Consider the following 27,363-nt stretch of genomic DNA (forward strand, 5'->3'; position numbering starts at 1 on the left):
TGTCTCCCTGTCTTTCTGCCCCCCCACTTGTGTGCATGCGTGTGTGCTTTCTCTCTCTCTCTCTCAAAAATAAATAAATAAACATTAAAAAAAAAAAACCAAAAAAACAGAGTTGGATGGGAGCCTGGGTGGCTCAGTCAGTTGGGTGTCCGACGTCAGCTCGGGTCACAATCTCCTGGTTCGCGGGTTTGAACCTCACATCAGGCTCTGTGCTGACAGCTCACAGCCTGGAGCTTGCTTCGGATTCTCCGTCTCCCTCTCTCTCTGCCCCTCCCCCCACCCCAAATAAACACTAAAAAATTTTTTTTAGTAAATAATTAAAAACAAAGGATTGGAAACAAAGAGATAACCACCATCTTTACTCGCAAACACATTTAGCTAGCAAGTTCTACGGAGAGTCATGTTGGAATATTGATTGGAATTCTGACAGAAGGCAGAATAATACGGGTGAGGTTCCACTATGAGCTTGATGACTGGATTGGCCCCATATGCTACAGAGACAGTGAGGCAAAAGAGGAATGTGACTTGGAGAAAAAAAAAGGCTTCGCCAGAACCACAACTAAGCGTTCTAAGCGGGTGTAACAGGCCAACATGGGGGTTCACGGTTTAAAGGGTGTTTGAAAAAGCTGCCAAGCTCCAGAGAATGACGGTTACCATTTAGTCAAGTCTTTCGTCTCGGGAGTCAGACTCATCTGATGTGTTTGTTTGACAGTCGTCCCTGGATCTCCCGAGTCACTGCCAGATACTAGGGGGCAGAGTGTGCATGAGAGGTATTTCCTCTGCCGAGGCCACCTTGGCCTTCTAGACCGGAAACAACAGGCCCTCTGTGATCACAATAGGGCAGTGCACCGAAGTCCTCTGAAACAGCACCCAGAATCAGAGCCGGCATCCTGCTGCCTCGTCGTGTGGCTCATTATTAATGACAGTTGTATACCGTCTTAGGGAAACCACTCTGAGGATAACGTGGACGCACATCCAAGGAGAAATGTGCACTAATTCTCAGGACTAAAACAAAGTGATTTAAACATCGACATTTTTCAAAAGGAAAACGTAAATTTCATACAGGTGGACATTACAATCTGAGTCAAGGAAATATTTCAACCTGTAGTCAAGTTTCCAAAAATTCATCATAGACGTTTGCAATGTTGAATTTTTTTTTCCCACACAACAACATGAGGCTCTTTCTTCGCAGTCAAATTTGTGGAACGGAAGGGCGACCAGCGCTCGGGAACCTTAAAATGAAGTTAAAAGTTAATCGCAAAACCAAAGGCTGGATTCTCTGGCTTGGATAATGATTCAGGGTTAGTGACATTTCACATGAGAGTTGAATTCGGAAGTTGCTACTCATTTATCGCGGGGTCCAGAGTCCAGAGTCTTTCGAAACTGACTCAGGGAAAAGTCTGTTGCACAGAAAGTTGAAATTTACATCCCCCCTTCCTGCATCATGAACTTTGAGCGTCCATGCTTAAATCCCCCAAGTGCAAAGGGACAAATACGCTTTTCTTTTCTCTTCTTATCTTTTAAGAATACCATACAAGTTGCCTAAAAGAAGGGTGAGAAGACACATAATGAATGCTAGGTAAACAGGAGCTCTGAATCTCTGAGGCTGGGCTCCTTCTGAATTCTTGAGCTCAAGGATGCGCTCTGCTGGCTCCCACTCTTCCAAGGTGCGAGCGGGTGGTTTACTCCCCCACCCAGGACAGTTCAAATAGATACAAAGAGCCACGCTCCAAATCAGAAGGAGATCTCTGGGGCCATAAACCAAGAAGGAACTCAAAGTCAAGGCGATGAGTAGGATCTGAAGCAAGGAGGCTCCCAAGCACAGGTTTAATTTTCCACGGCTGGAGACGGGCTGGAACGCTGTCATGGGAAAAGGGGTCTGCTGTGTAGGCACCGAGCCTGCGGGGAGCTGGAAACGAACCATCTGCAGGAAGCTGGGGGTGACCCCTTCGCCTCCTCTTTGAGCTGAGGACGAGGAACTACAGACAAGTGAGGAGGTTTTCAGCCACGTAGGGGTATTGTCGAAAACAAGCCAAGCAAAAGAAACTGAGAGGCGATGACCTTGACTGTGCCCTTGTGGCTCTTCCCAATCCATGTTGCTTATTGTCCAAAGTGATTTATGGAATAGTCCACACTGCATGGCAGCAGGTATACAAACTTAAGTCGCAGACAAAGCATTGCTTTATATAGTTTAGGAACCCACCTACGGGTAGTTAAAATAAAACAGTATGGAGAAACTTCACTGAATTTATGTGAAATGGTTTTGTTATTATAGGGTGTCAAAAGAGAAAGGACAAGGAAAACCAACAGGGAAGGTCAAGCTGATCTGTAAAATTATAATTCACATATTTCAAAGAAAAAAATGAACAAAAATTCACAGGGAAAAAAACACAAGGGAGAAAAAAAAAGATTCCACTTTTTGTATAAATCTCATTGGATGAATCTCGTTAATGATTAGCAATTCGAGTCCCAGGGTAGGAAAGAAGCCTCAGCCTTCTGCTGGGAGTGAAGGGAGAGAGCACTAAGGAGTAACCAGTTCTGTCTAAGTCATCCCTCGGACACTAAGTTGGTAAGTCACTTGTCCTACCGATTCATATGAAACGCTAATGGTCCTTTCTGTGTAAAGACTGGCCATTTTTATATGCTCCCAGAGTCCCAGGTTTTCCATATTGATTTAAAAAGAAGGTGAGGGAAGATGTAGAAACCCCTACTTTCTTTTTTTTAACGTTTATTTATTTTTAAGAGACAGAGCATGAGTGGGGGAGGAACAGAGAGAGAGGGAGACACAGAATCTGTAGCAGGCTCCAGGCTCTGAGCTGTCAGCACAGAGCCGATGCGGGGCTCGAACCCATGGACTGTGAGATCATGACCTGAGTCGAAGTCAGATGCAAAACCCTGTCTTAACAAGGCAGAGGGAAGCGAGGTACAAGCAGGGAGCTGAAGTCTTGTGCCTGATCGTCCATAAACGTGCATAAAATGTCAACTGTGGATGGCATTTTCAAGAAACAGGGACTCTAGTGAGGGGTGTAGAAGCTGAATTTGGGGGGTTAAATTCAGGGGCCTGTGAAACAAGTATCAGCTCTTTTATTTACCAACTGGGTGTCCTGGACGAAGAGTGTCAAAATCTCCACCTAGGGTTGATGTAAGCTGGTCGGTACAGTAGTTAGGAGCAGAGGCTGGCATGATTTCCATTATACCAACAGCTGGCAGGACACAAGGAACAGATGGAGGGTAGCGTCCAAGAAATATTTCAGATAAGAAGCGACGGGCCACCACCTCTCCGTCCCTTACACGAAGATTCGCTGCAACCAAGACGTCTGTACCGGGCTTTTCTCTTGGACGGATTCATAGGGGCAAGAGGCTATTCCTGGCGTGCTGAAGGACCCCAGCCTCTTGTAATCAGGTTCATCCCCTTGGTTTCCCTCCCGGACCAAAGAGGGTCCAGGGCTTTGACACAAGATAAGGCTGGGGGCGGCTCTCGTCCAAGGCAGCATCTAGAAGAATGCCGAGCTGAGTCATGACTCACGAGATGATGAAAATGTAACCAAACCAAGATGGCTGAGGAGAGAAGAGGAATTGCGGAGATGGGGGTGATGGAAGGGCACTAGGGTCAACAGCAGTTGGTAGGTGGGGCTGAGGGCAGGTGAAAGATAATCAGAGAGAGTCCTCAAGGCAGGAGCATAGGAGCTGCAACTTTTTGATGGCACTTGTGACCTCACAGACGTTAGCGGGACACCCATGGCTTGAAACCTAAAGGTCTGCAGGAAGTTGACCTTCAGTGTGATTCCTTGGGAGCACTGCCTGGAAGCAGAAACATCTCAGGATGCCATATACAGTCTCTGACCCAGGAGACCAGCACAGTGTTCTGGACCAATACTGGAAAATCAAGGTAGCTGCTTGTAAAAAATTACATATATATATATATATATATATGATCATAGATATGGTCATATCGTAGACATGGGATTGGGCACCGAGGTTTCCAGAGCAAGGCATGTCTGGCTGTCTAGAATAGAGATAATAGAGAACTAAAAGTACCTGAGATGACTTTACCCAGGTTATTATTTAAGCGTCTGCTTCCAAGAAAGCTGATACCCTGAGAACACTGTTAATAAATACTGAGATAGTATTCCCGTTTATGAGTCTTGAAAGTGACTTGAAAATGGACAAAAAGATCTTCTGTGGAATAGAGAAGTTTCACTGGGGATGCCATCCTGGAGACATCGACTCAGCGCTGGAGAGTTCAAGAACTCCGTCCTGCCATGATAGAAAGGTCCCAGACACACACCTTTAAGAATAGGTCAAGTTGTGGGAAACCAGGAATGTGGCACGCCATAGTGCTTAGTGCTTTCATCCAGTGGAATGTGGCCTCAAACCCAGGGGACAGGATGTTGCTCTCCGTCCTCAGGGCCAGCTGTGAGGCAGTCCAGGCATAAAAGCAAAGAGTAAAATAGCCTTAAGTTCGAGATCACTCTGTAATCACTATATGCTGTTGCTTGTCTGTGGAATGATTACGGCACCATGTGCAAAGTTTGGCCAGCTAGGATGTCACGGACGAATTTCAGTGCCTGAGACTCCAGCTCACGGTTCTCCTGGTGTCCCTGAAAATGGCGTAGCATACAGTTGAAAGAAGCCACGAAAAGGAGACGGCAAGACATGAAGTCCAGGTGGTTTGAAGAACACGGTCCAGGTAGGCAACAAACTGATTGTTCATAAAGCAAAAGGATGCTCAGTATATCACACGGATCAGACAGCATCAGTCCTGAAGAAGCCAACAAGCCACACACAAGGATACTTGGTTCGTAGAATTGGGCCAGCAGCCACCGGTCAGTGGAAACAAATAACACTTGGAATTTAATCCTGGGACTTGTGTAGGATGGAATCCCTCTTTATTCTTTTCCGTGAGAACCACCATGTCTGTGGGAAGTGGGAGGGCCTAATGAATCTCCCGACATACTCATGTTTGTAGAGGAGTTTGGTCCGAGTGCCTTGTGCTGGGACGTAAAGTAAGAATGAACATGGATCCCAGGCACCAGATTCCACATCTGTTCATTCAGCAGGGAAACGGGGCCTTTGTTCCTGGGGGGCGGGTGGGGGTGGTGCAGGGGAGACTTCCCTATAACCGGCTCTCTGGAATTCCTGAAACAGGGTGTCAAATGATATAAATCCCTCTAGGAAAAATTTTAAATGCCAAGGGCAAAATAAAAAATGTGGGTTCATAGTAAATGGTTGCACCAAGTGCAGAGGCCCAAGGGGAAGATGGGTGACGGGTTTCCTTACCCTGGTGGTGCGCTGGTATTTCCCAACTGGCTTTCCAGGGTGGGAAAAACACATATGCAAACACACATGGGTATATTATAAATTTTATCAGGGCGCCTAGGTGGCTCAGTTGGTTAAGCATCCAACTTTTGATTTTGGCTCAGGTTATGATCTCATGGTTTGTGGGATCGAGCCCCATGTTGGGCTCTGCGCTGACAGCATGGAGGCTGCTTGGGATTCTCTCTCTCCCTCCTCCTGCCCCTCCCTCACTCACACTCACTCACTCTCTCTCAAAATAAATAAATAAACTAACTTTTTAAAATTTTACCAATAGAATCTGAGGCACACGGTTTACAAATAATAATATACAATACTGTTATTATAAGTTTTGTATAGTCAGTTGATTATCATGTAGTACTGTCCTTTGTCTCCAGGTTTATTGAGGTGTAGAAAACAAATAGACATTTTGTGTACCTAAGGTGTAAAACTTTCATGTATTTTTGCTAAACGCTGTGTTGGTAGCAACCTATGGCTGAAATTCAACCACAGTTTGACAAATGAAATTGAATCTCCCATCTGCCAATTCTTCCCAATATATTTGTTGTCATTAAATGTCATACCTGATCTACTGTTGAATTACTTCTCTCTCATACAGATTATATTCACCAGACCGAAACCATTTTCAGCTTGCACACTCTGAATCACAACAGTCCAAAAATTTTTATTATTATTTAGCTTTTTATATAGTTGCAGGAATCGGAACTGTTTGATTCTACATTACCATCTGCAAAATGCATACATTTTCCAAATTAACTTCATGTTACTAAAATTTACAATACCACGTGAGAGTTAACATAAAATTTCTGACACTAATATCTTTATACATTTTTTTAAAGGGAGAATGCCATACATCACCATACCTCCTTCTCTTCCCCCTTTATTTATTTTTTATTTTTTATGTTTTTGAGAGAGAGAGAGAGAAAGTGCTAGGCAGGGAGAAGGGCAGAGGGAGAGAGTGAGAGAGAATCCCAAGCAGGCTCTGTGCTGTCAGCGCAGGGCTCAACATGGAGCTCGGACTCAAGAACCGGGAGATCATGACCTGAGCCAAAGTCAAGAGTCGGACGCTTACCCGACTGAGGCACCCCCGCATGTCTAACATAATATTATTTGATAAATTTCTTCAGTCCAGGAAATCAACAAATCAAGCCCAAATTTGTACCATTCGTCTTTTTTGTTTTTTCATACTCCAGTTGTGGCCAGTTTCAAGCCACCAACATGACATCACTGAATTCAGAGTTAGGAAGAAATATGCAACACCACGTCTTTATATAGTATTCCCCCCATCTAGATGCGGGAGACATGAACAACATCTAGATGCGGGAGACATACCCAAGAGTAAAACTCAGTGACATAATTATGAAGTCATGGGCTGCAAATATTTACCTTCTTAAACTATATTTTCTTTCATTCCAAATTTATATAACTTAGTTGCCAATAATGGCTGTTTTCAACAACCAGCTTGCAAAATTCCTAGAAATGTAGCAGTCTGCTTTTGCCAGCCCATGTGACCTGACTCCAATACCCCACGGTCTTACCCCGTACCCTCCTCTCTGACGGAGCCATCTTGTGTTCTCTGGTTTTCCTATCTCAATTCAGGTTCTGCCTTCATCTCTTTACATAATTTTTCCCTATATAGCTTAACATTTCTGATGATGCCTGTTTGGTTGTCATGTTGTTTTTTTGTGCGTGTGTGTTTGTTTTGTTTTGTTTAGGACTTCCATGTAAAGTGCTTCTACAAAAATCCAACCACCCTCCCATCCAGAAATTATTGTATTTCTTGGTGAGACAACTGTCAGATGTCGCATGGCCCTCATCAAAGAGTCTAAGGAAGGGGAAACTAAGAACATGATCCAACATCAAAAGTTGAGAGGGCTCAGAGTCTTAAGCTTTCGTCTGTGGCTGCTAAAATGAGTATATTCAAACATGTGGGCATTGTTTCTGATCTCAGACCCAACTGCTAAGGATTCACATTTTGATCATCCAATTTTACCTCCATTTTCCCTGCCAGATTATAGACATGGTGTTAGTTTTTCATGCTATGGGTCAGTTAAAACCAACCTCACAATCCCAACTACCTGTTAATTAAACAACAGGGTATTTATAACTTGAAGCCAAGCAGATCCTGCTTATAATAGAAACACTGTGCATCTGAGGCGGTCGTGGGTCCAAATTGTAGGGACCCCAAACAACTATTAGTGCCTAGATCCCCATGTTAGTTATTTCCAGAACTTCGCTGACACATTATCATCTGTGGCCATAAATAATACGGGATTAAAATTGTATCATCACATACAAATATGGTCCCCAAGTATTAGTGACATACATACAGGAACCCTCAGGGGGGTCAAATGGGGAAGCAGTTTGGGAATCATGGGAGCACTAGAAAGCAGGTTTTTGGGTGCAGTAGAAGATTCCAGAGGAGCACAGTTCTGAAGTGACCCACATCTGTGGTGGCTCCGACAATGATGACAGTAGACTATGTGACAACCACTCGTTGAGTGCCAGACCTGCACAGTCTATTGAACCCTTGTGATCCTTGATGAAGGTGCTGCCGCTGTGGTGGTGGTGGGTATTCTTACAACAGATAAGAAATGGAAACACACAAATCTGCTCCTGGTGACACTTGGCACGTTAGGTAAATCATGAGCCTGGATTTGAACTTGGAAATGCCCAGATCCAAAGCCAGCACTCTTACCCTGGCACACAGGGACCACTCTAGATCCTAATAATAAACAGTTCCTCCCGTTAGGCATGGTGCACCGGTTGTAGGATGCCTGGAGGGAATAATGATCCTCCCAGGACCCCACCCACATGAAATGGTCTAGCTTTAAATTGTTTGGTGACCACTGTTTATGCGTATCAGAGGAGTCTCTCTTGGCTGACACCTGTGGATTGCATATTGCCCCGATAGGTGAAAAACATCTGGGGAAAGAACACGATGGCCACCATGACGGAATTGAGTGCCACAGCAGGGAAGACTAAACACTCCCAAGATACGCGAGTGGATGAGAGTCTCGTTCCCAAGAAAGGTAAACTCAACCTTGACTCCTTGGGTTTAGGATTTGGTAGTGGATTCTGTACGTGCACTGTCATAAGACAAACAAATGAACTCATATAAGTTGTTGAATTCTTTTTAAAAATCAGGTAATATTAATACGTGCTTTTCAAATATATGAAGGAAATAAATATCACTGTTCGAAAAAAATCTTGCATTTCTGAGGATTATCTTTTAATCTTTGTCCATGTGCATTTACAGTTTTTGATAGTTGCTGCCAAATTTGTATACACCCACTATTGTGTGTTCTTCTTGTCACTGCATGGAATATTGTAAACATAATTGTACTGCTTAATTAGGTATAGTAAGAAAACTTTTAATTTGACCACACATACTTCTCCGTATTGCTTTATAATACAACTATTCTTAAGGATGCGTATTAGTGTTTCAGGATGTCCAATAGATAGAGCATTATTTACCTGAAAAATCCTCTTGTGGTTGGAAATTTAAGTTAGAGTTTTGTTTGCTACTAAGCTATCTTTACATATATTATACATATGCAAACATTCTTTAACATAGCACTTGTCCGAAGTTGGAATTATTATTTCTTCAGTGTGTATTCCTAAGAAATGAAAATTTTGATGCAAAGGCCGTAAATATTTCCTTTCCACTGGCCACCATAGAGACCTTAGTATTCAATCTGAACTAAAGTGAAGCCACATGGAGGATTTTGAGTGGAAGAGGGGGTGATCTAATTTGTGGCATGACTACAACAGTTCATTTGTTATATTGTAAATAGATTGGAGGGGCACCTGGGTGGCTCAGTCTGAGCATCCAACTTTGGCTCAGGTCATGATCTCGTGGTTCATGAGTTCAAGCCCCATGTCAGGCTCTGTGCTGACAGCTCAGAGCCTGGAGCCTGCTTTGGATTCGGTGTCTCCCTCTCTCTCTGTCCCTCCCCCAGTTGCTCTCTCTCTCTCTCTCTCTCTCAACTAAATTAACATTAAAAAAAAACATAAAATACATTGGAAGCAGGAAGTCAAGTTAAAGGCTGTTGCAAATATCCAAGCAAGAGGTGTTGGTAGCCAGAATCCTCTGGAAACAGCTCTAAACCAAGAGACAGCAATAGCTCTGGTGAGAAGTGGTTGGATTCTGTACACATTTTCCATGTAAAGACAATAGTATGTTCCAGACAGACTGGATCTAAGGTGCAAAAGAAAGAAATCAAGTGTCTGGAAGGATAGAATTTCCATCATCTGAGTTGGGAAAGAATGTGGGTGGACCAAGCTTGGGAGGGAGAGCTCAGGCATTCAGTTTGATAGATTCAGAATCTATTAAGTTTGATTTTTTGATTAGCTTATCAATTGATTTTTAGTGGAACAAAAAATGACATCTTAAAATCAATGGCAGCTTTAATTTGACAAAACGCACTGCTACAGTATTATACCTTGACTTTATTTTGATTTAAAATATGAGGTATTGTTCCAACTTTATTTTTCCATATACCTAACCAGCTAGCTCAGAATCACATGTATAATTTAGCTTTCCTCCATGAATTGCCGTAATGTCCTTTACTCACTGTATGATTTTTTTGGATGTTTTTCTATTGTTCCTTAGATTTTCTCTTTTTATTGGTGTCTTATTTTAGCCTTGTAACAAATTTCAACGCTGTGTAATGCAAACATCTTTCAATGTGTGCCCTCTCCTCCAAAAAAACCTTTCATGTAGTCTGTTAATATATATAACGCATCTTTATTATTTGATGCCAACCGTATTTATTTTCTATCCCTGCAAACATATTACCACAAACTTAATGGCCTAAAATGACACACATTTACAATGTCACAACTTCTGTGGGTCAGGGGTTAAGACATGCCTTGGTTTAGTTGGTTCTTCTCTACATCTCACAAGGCTGCAATCGAGCAGTTGTCCAGGTTGTGTTCTCATCTGGAGGCTAGACTGGGGAAGATCCCAGTTCCAAGATCATTCAGGTTGTTGGGAGAATTCATCCCCTTACAACCGTACAGCTGAAGGTCCTGGTTTGGGCAGGATTTTGGCTAGAGGCCACTCTCTTGTCCTAGAGGCAGCCCATAGTTCCTTACCGTGTGGGCTTCTCCAACTCTCTGCATCCTTTATCAAGCCCATGAGTAAAGTATCCAGCTTCACTTTGGAGTCTTATAATGAAAATCATGAGAGTGCATCCCTTCACTTGCTGGCTAGAAGCAGCTCATAGGTCTTGCCCCCATTCGAGTGGAGGGGATTAGACACATTTGTGAACTCATGAGGTGGGAATCATTGAAGTCACCCTAGGCTCTGTTTGTCACATCATGTTAAAAAACAAGTCTCCTTGGGGCACCTGGGTGGTGCAGTCGGTTAAGCGTCCGACTTCAGCCAGGTCACGATCTTGCGGTCCGTGAGTTCGAGCCCCGCGTCAGGCTCTGGGCTGATGGCTCAGAGCCTGGAGCCTGTTTCCGATTCTCTGTCTCCCTCTCTCTCTGACCCTCCCCCGTTCATGCTCTGTCTCTCCCTGTCCCAAAAATAAATAAACGTTGAAAAAAAAATTAAAAAAAAAAAAAAAAAAAAAAACAAGTCTCCTGGACTCTGATTATAGTATCGAATTCTTCCATATATAACCTTCAAGTTTCAAAAGTCGATGATTTCATAGTGTCAGTGCTCTCTTCCAGTGGTTAAATACTATGCCTATAAGATATTTATTAATTTGCACACACTCACACATACATACAAACTCACACACTCTCATGTAGCTAAGGGTAATCCTTGAAAATATTTCACAGCCAGCATGACGCTGGCACCAATCTATTAGAGTGGATATGGCTGGAATGATTCATCCATTATGGACATAGGACAGAAAAAATCTTTAAGGACACATGTAGTAGCTTGTAGGAAATACTTATTAGCAAGCAAGCATCAGGCTCAGCCTTTTAAACACATCCTCTACTTAATCTTTCAGCAACCTAACGAGACCGATGTTCAACCCACTCATTTGTGAGCCATCAGTCTCTTGGTTTGCTGATACTGTTTTTCAGTAGCCTTTGGTCTCTAAGATCCCAGGCCATGTGGAGAAATCAGAGAACACAAGAACTCACAAATTATTAGCTGACTTGATTGACATAAGAAGTCACCACCCAGCTTTGAATCAGGAAGGAAAACTTTCACAAGAATATTGTATTTGAGCTTCTCACTCTAATTTGGGTATGTTTTACAGTTTTTTTTCCAAATTCTGCCTCCCCCACCCCATTCACTAAATGAGAAAACAGTATGTCCTTGTGGGGGGAGACTCTTTTGTCATCTCAAGGTACCTCCTTCCTTGAAGTTTTGAGGACTTCTTGAAGACACACAGGGACCTCTTATCCCACACCATGTAAACCCCACAGATGAGTGCACTTGACTTACAGCAAAGGTATTCTCATGCGGTCATCTAGGACAAAATTAAAGCCATCATATACTTGCCCAACAATGGTTAACAGCATAGACACCTGACACATAGCGGGTCTCTCTGTATCTATGTCCTTCTCATCCATAAAATGAGGATAGCCGTGGTAGCGGCTTCAGAGGATTTAGTGAATTAATTCTCAGTCATTATGTTCCATGACCTATCGGAGCCATCTGACGTACCTGCTGACTCCCTCCTCCCGAAGCCCTTTTCTCCTTGGCTTTCAGGACACCACACTCTCCTAGTTTTCTTCCAAAACCTACTGATCATCCCTTTTCAGTTTCCTTTGTTGGTCTCTCCCCATTCATTTGGCCTTTCTAAACATTGGAACCCCCAGGGTCAGTCCTTGGTTCTCTTCTCTCTGTGTTCTCACTTCCCAAATATCATGGCTTCAGGTATCATGTGTAGATTATTAACTCCCAGTCTTATACCTCAACTCCTACCTCTCTTCTAAACTCTAGAGTTGTGTATCCAACAACATTCTCAACACCCAGAGTGCCTAAAAGGGAGCTCTGTTGGTCCAACAATAAGTTGTTGATCCCCACACTCCCCAAACCCCTGCTCTGGCCACACAACTCCCTTCCTCAGTGAACCTCAACTCTACTCTTCTAGTTCTTAGACAAGAACCTCTCTGGTGCCCCTCCCCCACTGGTCTGTAAAACCTAAAGCTTGATTTAGTGTACCTTTCCCCCACCCCACGGCTCCATTTGGGATCCGATTACATTTTCCCTCTTCTGCTGCTCCCACCACAATCCAATGCTCCTCACTTCTCTCCTGCATTATTGCAATAGCCTCTTCCCGGCAACAGCCATCTTCCCCAGAAATACAAAAACAGCCTTGAATGCTGTGCTCATTTCTCTTTCTGCTATTTTTTTCGCTATATTTTTTCATAGTTTGTAGTTGTCAATTTCTCTAATGAGAAAAATCTTTCTAGGGGCTTGATTTTAAACTTTAAATGAAAGCTTGTCCTCAATGACTGGACACATGCGGAGAACAATCATCTACCCCAACGAACAATTCCCTCAGAGTTTAAAAAATTACATTTTCTATATATAATGTGTAATATAGGACATACAATATAAATTATGTAATTTAATTAAATTTAGTTGATTAAATTATGTGACTTAAATAGGTACATATACATATACTTCCTTATATGTACATAAAATGTATATTTTGCCACATAGGTATTTACTTCCGAGCAATTTCATCAACTATAGAATACAATAACCCAAGAACGGGAGAGACAAAACCATAGGAAGGACAGATGCCTCAGAGCAAGTCAGTCTCTACACAGTCATGGTATGAAAACAACCTTCAGTTCAACTCAGTGATCGCCTCCTTTTGTATCTTTCCTAAAGCCAATAGCAAAGCCATTTAACTCATTAGGTGGTATAACTTGCGAGAAGCAAATGATGGCTTAATAAGGAAAGCACTAATGTCATGTTATGGTATTTCCAGTTCTAAGCTTCCGCTCCACTCGCTATGGAATAGCCTTTATCGCACATTTCTGCAATTTTATACTGATGACACAGTATGCTGCCATCAACATCAGCATGGTGGCCATGGTCAACGGCACAAACCATCAGTCCCAGTTTAATGGCTCCACCGAGAGTCTGCCTCTTGACGCACTTGGTGGCTCAAATGATGCGCCAAACAGTCTTCCAGCAGAGGTAAGCAATATGAGATTTAAGCTGTGTTCTTGTTTTTGCTGTTTGTTTAGAGCTTATATGTTAAAAAGTTTTATTTGGGGGGGGCACCCGGGTGGCTCAGTCAGTTAAGCGTCCGATTCCTGAGATTTTGGCTCAGGTCATGATCTCACGGTTGGTGAGTTCGAGCTCTGCATTGGGCCCCACGTTGACAACACAGAGGCTGTTTGGGATTCTCTCTCTCTCTCTCTCTCCCTCTCTCTCTGCCCCACCCCTGCTCGTGCTCTCTCTCTCTCTCAAAATAAATTAACACTTAAGAGAAGTTTTACTTGGCAAAATAGTGATTTGAAAGCAAGTGAGAGATATAAAGAGGTGTCTTCAGTTATGTAAGAACCTTCCTGTAAACAGCTTACTACAGCATTCTCTGTTTCTTCAAGGCCCCTGTGTATGACTGGAGCCCTCAAATCCAAGGTATCATTTTTGGTTCTGTCAACTATGGCATGATGCTGACAATGGCTCCCAGCGGGTACCTGGCTGGAAGAATAGGAACAAAGCGTGTGGTTGGCGTTTCTTTGGTTGTATCCTCCCTTCTCATTATCTTTACCCCACTGGCGGCTGACCTGGGGCTAGCCTTCCTCATTGCAACTCGAACAGTCCAGGGCCTGGCCCAGGTATCCAGACAATTTGCGAATATGAAATGGATATGAATTTCTACACGGCACCACATACCAACAGCTCTAACTGTTTTGACTTCAGGGCTCGATATTTGGGGGCCAGCATGCGCTTTGGGAGAGATGGGGTCCTCCACGTGAACGAAGCCGCCTCTGCACCCTCGCTCTATCAGGTAGAAACACATAACCGAAATGAGTCCACTCAATCCAACATTCTCACTCTGGGGTACGTGAGAATTTCTCTGTTGAATGTTTTTTTTTTTTTCCTCAATGGCGACCAAATATTTATAAATTAAGGAGATGGATCCTTTGTGCCATGACTTTCAGTTTGTTTGTTTTTTTTTTAATTTTTTAAATGTTTATTTTTCGGGGAGAGAGAGAGAGAGAGAGAGAGAGAGAGACAAAGTGCGAGTGGGGGAGGGGCAGAAAGGGAGGGAGACACAGAATCCGAAGCAGGCTCCAGGCTCCGAGCTGTCGACACAGAGCCCGACGCGAGGCTCGAGCTCATGAACCGTGAGATCGTGACCTGAGCCGAAGTCGGACGCTCAATCGACTGAACCACTCAGGTGCCCCCGCTCTCTGTTGTTTTCCCCCAAGTTGTCATTTATAACACGGCTTGGCTTATAATGATTTTTCCTATGTGTAAAAAATATATTCTTGCATATTTAAATTGATCATCCTTTTCTTTTATGGCTTCTGGATTTTGAGTCATAGATGGACAAGTTACAAAAGCATCCACCCACGTTTTTCCTTGAACTTGCCTGATTTCGTTTTCATACCTAAATTTCTAATACACTGGGAGTCTATATTGGTATTCTATGTATAAGGTACAGATCTAACTTAATCTTCTTTGGCAGAGTTCTCAGTTGTTCTGAGAACTGCTTTCTGATCATAATTTGCCTGGACAGTGTATCTGGAATGAATATTCTAAAAATATTGGGGAAGAATGAAAAACAGAAAGAATAGGGCTAACAACCAGGAGATTGATGAAGCAGTTTCTGGATAAGAAAACTGGGGTAACTCCCCAGCTAACTTATGGATCACAAGGGAGTCAGGGACTCTTCAAGCCCAGAAAACAAGACACACACACACACACACACACACACACACACCCTGACTGATCTCACCCCCCTCTGGACCCTCTAGAGCCCTTTACAACCCTGGAGAAGTATTTTCTGTCACCAGAGCTCATATCCACTGATAGGGGAATAGTCCACTAATTTGGACTATGAGGAAACTCACATCCGTCATCACAGCTGACTAATGGGGCTTCTCAAGCATTGAGATTGACCCCCTCCCCCCACAAAACCTCAAACATTTTAAAGAAAACAAGAACACAAAAGAGAGAGACCAAACTCAAAAACTGTGAGAACAAATCCAAGTGAAGAAGAAATTAAAAGAAACTTTTACATGATTAACCAATACCACGGGAGAGACCTAAGGGACTATGTATCATAACATTTATTTAAAAAGGAAAAAACCGTCAGAAGGGCGAGCATCCAAAAGACAAGAAATAATAAGGGTTGGTGAGGATGTGGAGAAAAGAGAATCTCTGCGTCCTATTTGTAGGAATGTAAATTGGTGCAGCGACCGTGGAAAACAGGATAGAGGCTCCTCAAAAAGCTAAAAACAAAAGTACCATACCACCCAATAACTGCACATCTGAGTATTTACCTGAGGGAAATGAAAACACCAATGCAAAAGACAAATGCACTCCTGGGTTTACTGCAGCATCGTTTACAATAGCCAAGATATGAAAGCAGCCCAGATGTCCACCAACAGATGGATGGATGAAGAAGATATGGCGTGTAGACATAATGGAATGTGATTTGGTCACCAAAAAGAATGAAATCTTGCCATCTGCAACAACATGAATGAACCCAAAAAGGCTGTTTCGCTAAGTCATGCAAGTCAGACAGAGAAAGACAATTATCGTGCAGTCTCACTTATACGTGGCATCTAAAAGAACCACCAAATAACAATAACAACAGGAAAGAGAAACAGGCTCATAAATATAGAGAACCAACCAGTGGTTTCCAGAGGTTGGGTGGGGGTGGGAGATAGGCCAAATAGGGGAGGGAGATTAAGAGATACAAACTTCCAGGTATAAAATAAATAAGTCAAGGGAATGAAAAGTACGGCGTAGGGAACATACTCGATAATGTTGTAATAATTTAGTATGGGGATAGATGGTAACTATGCTTACTGTGGCATTTTGTAATGTAATTGTCAAATCACTATGTTGTACACCTGAAACTAATATCAACCATGCTTCAATTAAAAATAAAAAAAAAAGTAATTACAAAAACCAGACTGCTATAAAAATAGTTGGTAATGAAAAGTACAATCGCTAATATTTTTAACTGCAATGAGTGGTCTGGATACCTAAATGAAGGGAGATGGCCTTCCATGGAAAGCATGGAAGAAAAGTTTAAAATCTTGGAAGGAAGACAGTGACCTTGTAGAAGTAGCTGCTCCCTCCCTCTCGTTTCCTGCTCTATAGGCATAGTGCTCCTGGAACAGGTCAACTGACTAGGAGAATCTTGGGAATCTAGAAGACTGCAAGTTCCAGAGGCTTCCTTGTTTTGGGTGTTAGGGACCATCTCAGTGGCCCCAAGAAGGTAGTCTCTACTGGCCTCTAGAAACCTTTTCTGCTTCAGAAGAGCACAGATCCAATGGCTGTCTAAGGGGCCAACAGGAAGCCATTGGAGGAACCCATCAGTAGGTGGGATGGGCTAAGCCTACCCACCTGCCTCAGTAGGTCTTACAGAAATGGCCATTTCTGGTGATTCTAGGACTTCTCAACAGGCTGCACTGGTAAGCAGTAGGACTCATCCCGTGAGGTTGAAGGAAGACTTCCCACAAAGACACCTAACGGTGGAAGGGCCCAGTACTGCCAGCCTCTGGGGCAAAATGTACTAGGCCTTTCTCTCCAAGGAACCACAAAGGCACGTCTAGAGGCAGGAAACTTTGTAGCCACTTAAGGGAGGAAGGCTGAGCAGACAAAACAGAACTGGTATCTCATATTTGAGGCAGGCCTCATAGGTAATAGAAACACACACACACACACACACACACACACACACACAATCTGAAGATGATGGTTTATCATAGAGCAGTGAAAATAGAAAAAAAAAACTGCGATTTTCAGACAGCCACACGGGTAGTGTTAGAAACACAAATGCAGAACGAATAAAGTGTGTCTGTTAGGGAGGAAATTGCCTTGATGCAACGTCAGCCCCAAGTACACCCGCTGGCAAGCTGTCCCAGAGGTCATGGGGCAGACAGGCTCACAGGCCAAATCAGGCACCGTAATTGTACAGTTAAACTACTTCGAAGCACAGAGTGAGATGTAAGGTGGGAAATCGGGTAACTGAACACATTTAAGGTAAAGCGGGTGGAAGGATCACCCTACCTGGGTCACGCGTGCTCAATGTTCGAACACCCTGTCTCTGTCTGTCTGCTGCATTATCCTGCCCGTTGATGGCATGGATGGGAGAACCAGAGCCGGGCGTTAGGCGGGGGAGCCCACGGAGGGGCAGCATCCTGGGCCAGTGACACACACTTGCTCTATGCGAGAGACACAGGGCCGGGGGGCCTCCACGTAGTCGCTAAAGAACCTGTCACTGCCAGGGGTGTTACTTCCGTCTGCAGGCAGATTGGTGTGGGGGCCAGGATGGGAATTCCCAGCAGATGGCTGAATGAGGCCCCCACTGTCACAAGTCACCACCACTAGGCTGGTAGACAGGCTTTTTCTAGGAAGGAAAACAAAAAAGCTGATTCAAAATATTTATCAATTTCTGTGCTCTAAATACTACCATCACGGCTGATTTAAAGACAGCAACTTCAAGTCACTGAATGCCGAGTTGGGAAGAGATGTGCACACTTTTCTCTGGTTCCCGCACACCTCCGATCGGATATGCCCGTGAATAGCTAGGCTCTTGTGTTTATAATTATTGCCTACCTAGTATTATGTGTCTGCTGCTCTTTCCACCTTTTTCTATCTACATTCCAAGACAAACATGTCATTCTTAGCGAATTACTTATCGTTAATGAACACGGCTTATGAATCCTGTCTCTCTCTCGAAAACAAATAAACCTTAAAAAATAAGAAAAATTACATTAAAAACTAAATCAATAGATAATAAATAAAAGGAACAAACAAATAAATAAAAACTCACGCATCTGTAATTTGACAAGTTGACGTTAATCTGGAAAATAAAAACACATAATAGCCTAGTTTTGGAAAAGTTGTTGGAAGGAAGGGTGCCCTACTATGTATGAGAATGCTCTGTGAAGCCAGGGAGATTAAAAGTGTTACTGGCACCGTAACAGACAGACCTAGCTTTCTGCCTGCACGTGGCTTAAATGCCTTTACAAAGAGGTAGGTGTGTGTGTAGATACATATTATATATGTTTGCAGGGAGGAAAGCTATGCAACGATATATCACATGACAGGTAGTGGTTAACATTAGAGACAAGTGTGGGAACGGACGGGGGCGGCACGTCGCGGACTCCGCTTCGCGATAATTTACTTTCTCAATAAGCAGATGTCACGTGGCTTGTGTAATTAAAAATTAAAATAACACGGGAGGAAGAAGCATGGCTGTTGTCTGCAATGCTATTAGGGAACTGCCAGAAAACGGGCCCTCGGGAGAACTAAGTGATAAATCGGAAGTTCACGTATTCTGATATGCTAGTCTGGTTATGGCTGGTGACACCGCGTTAACATATCATCCGTCATTCTGTCGGTGTCTACCCAGTGGCGGTCCACAGCCCCACAGGTTACTCTGTCTCTTTGCAGGAATGATGCTGGGAACCTTCGCCATCATCCTCCTGGGTGGCATCATCAGCCAAACCCTCGGGTGGCCTTTTGTCTTCTATATCTTTGGTAAGCAGCTGTCTCCCCATTCCAGGGTTTCATATTCAGGGCGAGTGTCCAAGGATCAGTCTGCGATGCTATCGATCTGCCATAAAGCATCATTAGCATGCAGTGGTTGGGCGTGCGCTCCACCCCCCCCCCCGCCCGCCTCCCCCTGCCCCCGGTTCCGGCTGCAGGTGACAGGCTTGCAGAGCAGTGGTTTGGGACAGATGAATGAAAGACGCACAGAGAGCAAGCCACCGCTGTGGGTTTTCTCTCCCATCGAGTGCATCAGGACAGGGGCCTGGGTTGGGTGCAAGCTTCCAAAAGGAGAGAAAACACTAAACACCAACAAGGCGAAGGCGAGGAGGGACCACAACCTGGAGGTCTAGGGCAGGGCGCAAGAAGAGGGAACTCAGCAGAAACAGAACTGAGGAGACAGATCTAAAAGCCGGGAGAGTGTGAGGCAGGAAAGAGCACCCAATAAAGGCAACGACATACAGAGGAAACCCGGTTATTTGTGGGGCACGTGCGTGAAGACATCATCTGAGCCCGTGGTGGGGAAAATCACTGGAAAAGATTAAAGAACAGGATCGAGGACTTGCAAAGAATCGGAGACAGAGTCTGTTTCCACAAGACAGACTGAAAACACTGACAATTCAGAGGCAGTTGGGCAGAATGCCCACCGCCTTCTTTCTCCAGCGGCTCCAGAGGAAGCGCTGGGGGGCCCTTTGACAAATGACGACGCAAGACCTAAAAGGATCGAACTATTTCTCTGCAAGCTAACTGTAGCACAGACAAAAGCTCAAAAATCTGGTAGAGGAAGACAAAGACACTCAGCACCCACCTCGGTGTCACCCACGATGTCTGGTTCCCATCATAGATTACCAGGCGTGGCAACATAAAAGCAGGAAAACACAACCTGTAAGAAGAAGAGTAAAAAGATCCATCAAAACGGACGCAGAACTGGCACCGATGTTAGAATAACGGGTGAAGGGTTGCCAAAGTCAATGAAAACTACACGCTCACAGACCCAAGAACAATGGATCTCAAGCACAGGCAACATGAAGAAAACGACACCAAGTTACAGGTAACCGGATGGCTGAAAGCCAGTGATAAAGATGAAAATTTTAAAAGCAGTGAAAGCTAAATACATATCACACACAGAACAACAGAGACAGTGAAGAGGGTAGCCTTCCTGTCAGAAGCAACGCAAGGAGGAAGGCAGTGAAATAAAAGTTTTCACGTCCTGCAAGGAAAACAAACAAACAAACAAACAAACTGTCAACATAGAATTCTGGGGGGAAAAATGTCAAAAACAGAAAAAATAAGGACATTTTTAGCCACACCAAAGTTGAGAGACTAAGAAATTTAAATTAAAAATAGCAGTACCGTTTTCAATAGCATGGGCAAGTACGTAACATAGGAATAAATCCGACAAAAGGTGGGAAAGACCGATGCCCTGAAAACTGTTCTCATGAAAATAAAAGGATTCTAGAAGAGCCAAATAATTTTGCAAATGAGTTACAAAGTTGGAGGACTCACAATGCCCGATGTTAAGACACAAAGATTGGGGCGCCTGGGTGGCGCAGTCGGTTAAGCGTCCGACTTCAGCCAGGTCACGATCTCGCGGTCCGGGAGTTCGAGCCCCGCGTCGGGCTCTGGGCTGATGGCTCAGAGCCTGGAGCCTGTTTCCCATTCTGTGTCTCCCTCTCTCTCTGCCCCTCCCCCGTTCATGCTCTGTCTCTCTCTATCCCAAAAATAAATAAACGTTGAAAAAAAAAAAAGACACAAAGATTACGCCATTGGGACACGGCAGTGTTGGCATATTGGCAGAAAATAAATCAGCGGAGCACAGTCCCAAACAGACTCACACATAAAAGGTAAGTTGATTTTTGACAAAGATGCAAAGGGAATCCAATGGAGAAAGGAATAGGCTTTTCACCAAGATGTCGCTCAAAAACTGGATACTTTGGTCCAGTCTTATATCCTACACAAAAACAAACTCAAAATAAATCCTGGACCTAATTTTAAAATCTGAAGTTATTATCCTTCCAGAAGAAAGCCTATGAGAAAATCCTTGCTCTCTAGTTAGGCAAAGATTTCTTAGACGTGACACCAAAGGCTTGATCCGTAAAATTACAAACTGATAGGCTGGATTTCATCAGAGTAAAAACTTGTCTTTATGAGCCGTTATTAGGACAATAAAGACAGGGAAAAAATGCTTGCAAAACACGTATGTAATAAAGACTTTTATCCAGAATGTGTAAATAATTCTCAACACTCAATTATAAGAAAACAGAACAAAAAATGGTTTAGCAGTGGCAAAGACGCTTCAGAGAGGGAAAGCAAACACATGGAAAGGTGCTCAACATCTTTCGTCACGAGGGGAATGCAATTAAGAATGAGAGAACCTCTGAACACCTGTTACAATGGCTCATTGTGACACAGTTAAGAAACGTGGATGTGGTCTCTGTCCCCAGGTTCCGACCCAGAGCTCCTAAAACCCCTGTAATTGCCTGAGTGTTATGAACATCTTTTGTCCTAACGAGACAGCTCTTGGTGGACCCAAGACAGCTTCACGATGAGGGCTGGGCACCAGAAAGAACAAACCCCGGTTAGAAGCTTGGAAGCTTCAGCCTCCATCCTCCAGGAGGGAAGGAGGCTGCAGGATGAGTTAATAATCTGTTATGCCTACGTGATGTCACCTCCCTAAAGATCCCTGAACCGTGGGATCTCCCAGATCGGTGAACACCTCAATGTGCTGGGAGGGTGGCGTATCCCAGCTCCACAGGGGCTCCTGTGCTCAGAACCCCTTCCAGACCTTGCCCTGTGTACCTGTTTGTCTGGCTGTTCATCTGCAGCCTGTACAATATCCTTTGTAACAAACTGGCAGACGTAAGTAAATGTAAGTAAATGCTTCCTTGACTTTGGTGAGATGTTCCAGCCAATTATCAAAACCGAGAGGGGGTTGTAGGAACCCCCACTTTGCAGTCAAGTCAGAAGCGTGCGTAACCCGGGGACCCACTGCTTGTGACTGGCATCGGAAGTGGGGGGCAGCCTTGTGGGACTGAGCCCTCCCCCTGCAGTGTCTGTGCCAACTACCAGTAGTTAGCGTCAAAGCTGAGCCAAGCTGGCGTCCGTGGAGAACTTGGAGGGTTGCTTAATGCGAAAACCTACACGTTTGCCGTCGAAAGCGCGGAAAGGGACAGCTTTCCTTTGGTAATATTAAAAAGGTTGAGAAAACCAAGTCCTAGGGTCTGTGATTTCCATACATATGAATAATCAAGAGATGTATAAAAAAAAAAAGAGGGTTCTAGAAAGTTGTGATATTCGTGCGCTTTTTTTTTTTGTGTGTGTGAGACTTGCAAAGGGGATATTATGAGCAAGGGCTTGTCCCAGGACTTGCGCTCGAAAATGTGCCAACATAAAAGAAATTTCCACAGAAAGCAGAAACCGGCATGGTAACCAATTTTATCCTCTGCTTACAGGAGGCATTGGCTGCGTCTACTGCCTTCTCTGGTTTGTTCTGGTGTATGATGACCCCGTCTCTCACCCATGGATAAGCGTCACAGAAAAGGAGTATATCGTATCTTCCTTGGCCCAACAGGTACACGTAAGGGCTGCGACCATCTGCAGAGAGCTCGCGTCGGCCTCTGCATTTCGAGGGGGTAACGAAGCTCACGCGTGGGCCCGGCCCAGATCTTACTGTCCTAACCAGTACGCTTGTTTCCAGGTCAGCCCTCGTAAGCAGCCTCTTCCGTTCAAGGCCATGCTCAGGTCTCTACCCCTGTATGCCATTTGTCTGTGCAGTTTCAGCCATCAGTGGCTGGTCACCATACTGATTGTATACATGCCAACTTACATCAGCTCGGTGTTCAACGTTAATATCAGAGACGTGAGTGCCTTTCCCTCTGGGCCTTTCTCCAGCGCGCATGACTCACCAATCACTTCGTCTTCACAAATCGTTCCATCCAGGAAAGTTTATCCTCTGCTGCCTACCATGAAATGATCTAATATTTAACACTCATGCTGGTAGCTTCTCTAAGGACATGACTGAAAAGGCTCCTGATGTTGTTAAGAAAGTAGGATTTCAGGGGCGCCTGAGTGGCTTCGTCGGTTGAGCATCTGACTTCAGCTCAGGTCATGATCTTGCCGTTGGTGGGTTCAAGCCCCCCCTCGGGCTCTGTGCTGATGGCTCGGAGCCTGGAGCCTGCTTCGGATTCTGTGTCTCCCTCTCTCTCTGCCCCTCGCCCTGGCCATGCTCTCTCTCTCTCTTAAAAATAAAATAAGCATTAAAAAAAAAAAAAAAGAAATGAGAAAGAAAAAATGGTCTTAGGGGCGCCTGGGTGTCTTAGTCGGTTGAGCATCTGACTTCAGCTCAGGTCGTGATCTCACAGTTGGGTGAGTTCGAGCCCCGCATCTGGCTGTCTGCTGTCAGCCTGTCAGCATGGAGCCCAGAACCTGCTTTGGATCCTCTGTCTGTCTCTCTCTCTCTCTCTCTGCTCCTCCCCCGCTCTCAGGGTTGTCTTCGGGGTTGTCAGTATGATTATCAGTGGTTTCTCAAAAAAAGGTGTGGGCTCACCACCCCTATTATGATGACTTACTCACGTCTTTTCCCCCTCAGAATGGGTTCCTGTCTGCCTTTCCTTTTATCATCTCCTGGGTCACTGGTATCCTGGGAGGCCAACTGGCAGACTTCCTCCTGACCAAGAATTTTAGGCTCGTTACCGTGAGGAAAATTGCCACATTTCTTGGTAAGAACAGGGCTTGAGGGTCAGATGGTTCACAAAGCATACAAATACAACAGCCAAAGGTGTATCTCATTGTTTAATTTGTCTGTTCCTCGTTCCCTAGGAAATTTCCCCTCTTCAGTGCTCCTCGTGGCTCTGTCCTACCTCACCCCTGACTACATCACCACAATGACCCTCCTCATAGTCTCATGTGGGTTAACCCCCTTCTGTCAGTCAGGGATCTATATCAACGCCTTAGACATTGCTCCGAGGTAGGATGGTCATCTCCACTCTTATATTTCACCTATTCTGAAAAAGACTTAGCCCGAAGCTTTCTGGGAGCCCCAAACTTTGGGACATAATAAATCACAGGCAAGGACCACAGATGGACCTGTGGCCATTTTTTTCAGGGATGTGGGGAGAGGGGGGTTATTGATTTGTCTCAGTGCCCCTCGCTGAACGTACACAGCGCAAGTCCTTTCTGATGTAATTACATGAGCAAGGCTGAAGGATACCGTGAAGCATCTCTGGATCTAGCCTGGAACATTCCTGTCACCCACAGGCATTCCAGTTTTCTCATGGGAACCTCAAGGGAATTCGGATACACAGCAGCTATCCTGGCACCCACCGTCAGCGGGTTTCTCCTCAGTCAGGTAGAGTGTTCGGGTCAAGGACTCCGAAAATGCTCTGCCAAATCCATTTGTAAAGTCAGTAGTGTCCCTAAAGCATGTGCTTGCGTCGTAGAAAATAAAAGCAAACTGTGGGTAACTTTGTCATGAGGTCAACCTGGCAGAGAAAAATGTAGAACAATTCCTTTCGTGACCTCAGTCTTTCCTCGTTCTGAAGCCAAAGAAGTGATGATCCCCTGGCAACATTCAGTCTTTGAAACTGAAATTACACAGCCGTACCGATGTCGTGAGATGGTAAATTCCATGCCCCGATGCAACTTGCCACGTCTTTGGCAATGCGGTGAAATTTTCATTTGCATAACTATCCCAAAGCAGACAGATAGTAGAAGCAGATGTGCTGACGTGTCTCGTACACGCAGGCATGATTGTAGGTATTTCATACGCAGTAATCTCATTTAATTATCGATGCCCATGCCCATTATGAGAATGGTATATTGTGATCCTCACTTTCTGATGATAAAGCTGAAAATCTGATAGAACAAGTCTTTCCACTGAGAGGATGCAGAGTCGGAATTCTTCCTTCTTAGACCCGTCTAGCTCCAGAGCCTGCAGTGTTTCCCCCACACCACAGCAACGCAAGAAGAAAACACTCTTAGCATACTTGGCGTGTCATGATTTGCACACAAGAGAAAACGCATGGCACTTCGGTAAATAGTGACAAACGCAGTTCTGTAGGTTAATTGTAAAGGTCCCCAAATCCCATTTATTAGGAATATTCTAAATGCACTCTGAAATTCTTTCTTTCCAACCATCAAGCCTCTTGCAGGAAATGAACATCTACGTGGAGAGCCACTAGCAAATATGGTCTTCTAAACTATAAATATGGGCTCGTAGCAAAAAAAGGATGAAGGAGGAAACTTTACTGGAGGTTTTGTGTCCTCAGGACCCCGAATTCGGATGGAGAAATGTCTTTCTGTTGTTGTTTGCCATTAACCTATCAGGATTGATCTTCTACCTTGTATTTGGAGATGCAGTTGTCCAAGACTGGGCTAAGGACAGGAAACTCACTCGTTTATGAAGGTAAAGGATAGTGGTTTCATCTATGCATTTAACTAGAGGAACACTATTGAAATTTTTAATTCGACGTCCTTTTTCTTCCTTAGTTATCTCACCTCGGTAGGATGGAAAGTCACTGGGCACCTCTCTTCACAAAGGAGAAGCCCTTGGTGATGAGAAGACCAGGGCAGAGAACCTTGTTTGCTGCCATTCTTTTCACATCTGAGATCGGTTCTTTATGTTGCTAAGATTTCCTCCGGGGGAAAATATCCAATGAATGAAAGTTCAAATAAAGTGATAGCCATGAACAAAGGTGTCCTCTTCATGGAATTCCCGGTGGATTTAGAAGAACTGTTGTATCAGAGCTAACTGGCCAGACTCACAGTTTCCGGATCTCAAAACAGGAATCGGTGTTTTGAGACTCTGAATCTGAGGACATAACCTCACTAGGACAATAGTTTTTCCTATTTGTAAAAGGGAGTATTAATTTGTATTTGTTAGATCGGGTATGGTCCGCACGCCCCTGCCTTTGTGTGTTCCACTCTTTGCCCTGCTTAGGCCCCGGCAAGCTGACCTGTTTTGTAGCCACACTCCTGAGTCCACTGGCCTCTGCTGGATTTTCAATGCAGGCTGAAGAGTGAGGACAGGGATTTATCTCTGTCTCTACGGTTCCTCCTGTGGGGTCTGCCGGTGGCTGATGCTTCCTCTACTGTTCAGATCACCTGACTGGCAGGACTTCCACACATTCTGGTGGCTTCTCTCTTCTCCTGTGCCTTCAGGCCTTTTTTTTTTTTTTTTTTTTTGGCCTTCACTCCATTCCCAATCCTGTGTGTAAACTGTCTCTTTTAACACCGTCTTTAAATTACCTACGTGGTGTGGGTCTGCCATGTTTTCCTTCCAGGAACCAACCAATTCGGTGGTTCCATCATATAGAAAGTTCACAACATGAAATGGATCAACATGTTTGTAAAGTGGTAATTTATCGGTATCAGTGGGTCAGAGCATGTGCAGAGGGGCCAGGGCCATTTTCTCAGTTGCTCCCCGTGGTGATCTTCACTGTGTAGACAGTACGGCCAGCAAGTCATTTCATACAGAGGTGATGTGGTGGTCACAGTTCTGAATGAAAAGCCACGGCAAGAAGATAGAGGTCAAATCCGAATAAATCCAAAAACAATTACTGAGATCTTGCTCCAGTCTCGAATCTAGGTCCTTGAGATCGGAGAGTCACGATTCTCCAGTCCAGTGTGGAGGACAGCCATAATGGCTGCCAGGGCATGGTCTTAGGCACGTGGCAGAGGAACGTACCGTCCGTTAGGGGAGACTACGCGAATGGTTACGATCCCATGTGGAAAAGCATGGTGGGGGAGGAGGGAGTTCCTTCTGCAAGGAATTCCTGAGCTAAATAGGGAGTTTTATGGTAAGATTCCCCACATTGGAGCCCCACTTGTACAAAAGCATGGGAACAAGAAACAGGATGGATTCTGGGGTGCCTGGGTGACTCAGTCAGTGGAGGGCCCGACGACTGATTTTGGCTCTGGGCATGAGCTCACGGTTCGTCAGATCGAGCCCCCATCGGGCTTTGTGCTGACGGCATGGAGCCTGCTTGGGATTCTCTGACTCCCTCTCTCTCTGCCCCTGCCCCACCCATGCTCTTGTGTGCTTGCTTTCTCTCCCTCAAAGTAAATAAACCTAAAAAAAACCCACAAAAAACAACAGGATGGATTCTGAAAGGAATCATGCACGATCAGCTGGGAAAGAACAGAAGATGAGCTTAGGGAGGGGGGTATGACCAGTGCATAAAGGTCACGTTTGCCATGTTAGGGAGCTTGAGGGGTATCCCACAAAGCAAGAGTGACAGGCACAGATTTTCTCTCTGGATAGAACACTCTGGCCCAATTCCAGAACCAAGAAGTCTATTAAATGACTGTCTGCAGTGTGGTCCACATAGCAGTGATGAGGACTGAACCAGGGAGGGAAGAGCTGGGGTGGAGAAGAG

General features: G+C 44.5%; 2 protein-coding genes across 6 annotated transcripts in view; one reads left to right on the plus strand and one right to left on the minus strand.

Annotated features, from left to right (window-relative positions):
- LOC121020328 (histone H2B type 1-A) overlaps positions 1–27,363 on the minus strand; it is a 448,453-nt gene that overhangs the window by 300,823 nt on the left and 120,267 nt on the right. The window lies entirely within an intron of this gene.
- SLC17A3 (solute carrier family 17 member 3) lies at positions 1,169–25,679 on the plus strand. Of its 4 annotated transcripts, none has more exons than XM_040460307.1 (13): positions 1,169–2,148; positions 8,231–8,348; positions 13,230–13,441; positions 13,855–14,088; positions 14,174–14,261; positions 18,893–18,979; positions 22,441–22,559; positions 22,686–22,847; positions 23,577–23,706; positions 23,807–23,954; positions 24,245–24,335; positions 25,255–25,391; positions 25,475–25,679. In XM_040460307.1, the coding sequence occupies exons 2-12, from the start codon at positions 8,258–8,260 to the stop codon at positions 25,387–25,389; spliced, it is 1,497 nt and encodes a 498-aa protein (XP_040316241.1). In that variant the 5' UTR covers positions 1,169–2,148; positions 8,231–8,257; the 3' UTR covers positions 25,390–25,391; positions 25,475–25,679. The 4 variants fall into 4 exon arrangements, with proteins under 4 accessions (XP_040316241.1, XP_040316240.1, XP_040316242.1 ...); XM_040460306.1 differs by lacking the exon at positions 1,169–2,148 and adding an exon at positions 2,458–2,569; XM_040460308.1 differs by lacking the exons at positions 1,169–2,148; positions 22,686–22,847 and adding an exon at positions 2,458–2,569.

Source organism: Herpailurus yagouaroundi, unplaced genomic scaffold (assembly GCF_014898765.1).
Source record: "Herpailurus yagouaroundi ecotype Mexico unplaced genomic scaffold, PumYag 250, whole genome shotgun sequence".
NCBI classification, from domain to species: Eukaryota; Metazoa; Chordata; class Mammalia; order Carnivora; family Felidae; genus Herpailurus; species Herpailurus yagouaroundi.

Bases quoted from the DNA above. Each gene is read 5' to 3' on its own strand.
- SLC17A3 (XM_040460307.1), top strand. From the start codon at position 8,258: ATGGCCACCATGACGGAATTGAGTGCCACAGCAGGGAAGACTAAACAC. The intron at 18,980-22,440 runs GTAAGCAGCTGT...CTCTGCTTACAG, and splicing joins TTTTGTCTTCTATATCTTTG to GAGGCATTGGCTGCGTCTAC. The intron at 23,955-24,244 runs GTAGGATGGTCA...TGTCACCCACAG, and splicing joins GCCTTAGACATTGCTCCGAG to GCATTCCAGTTTTCTCATGG.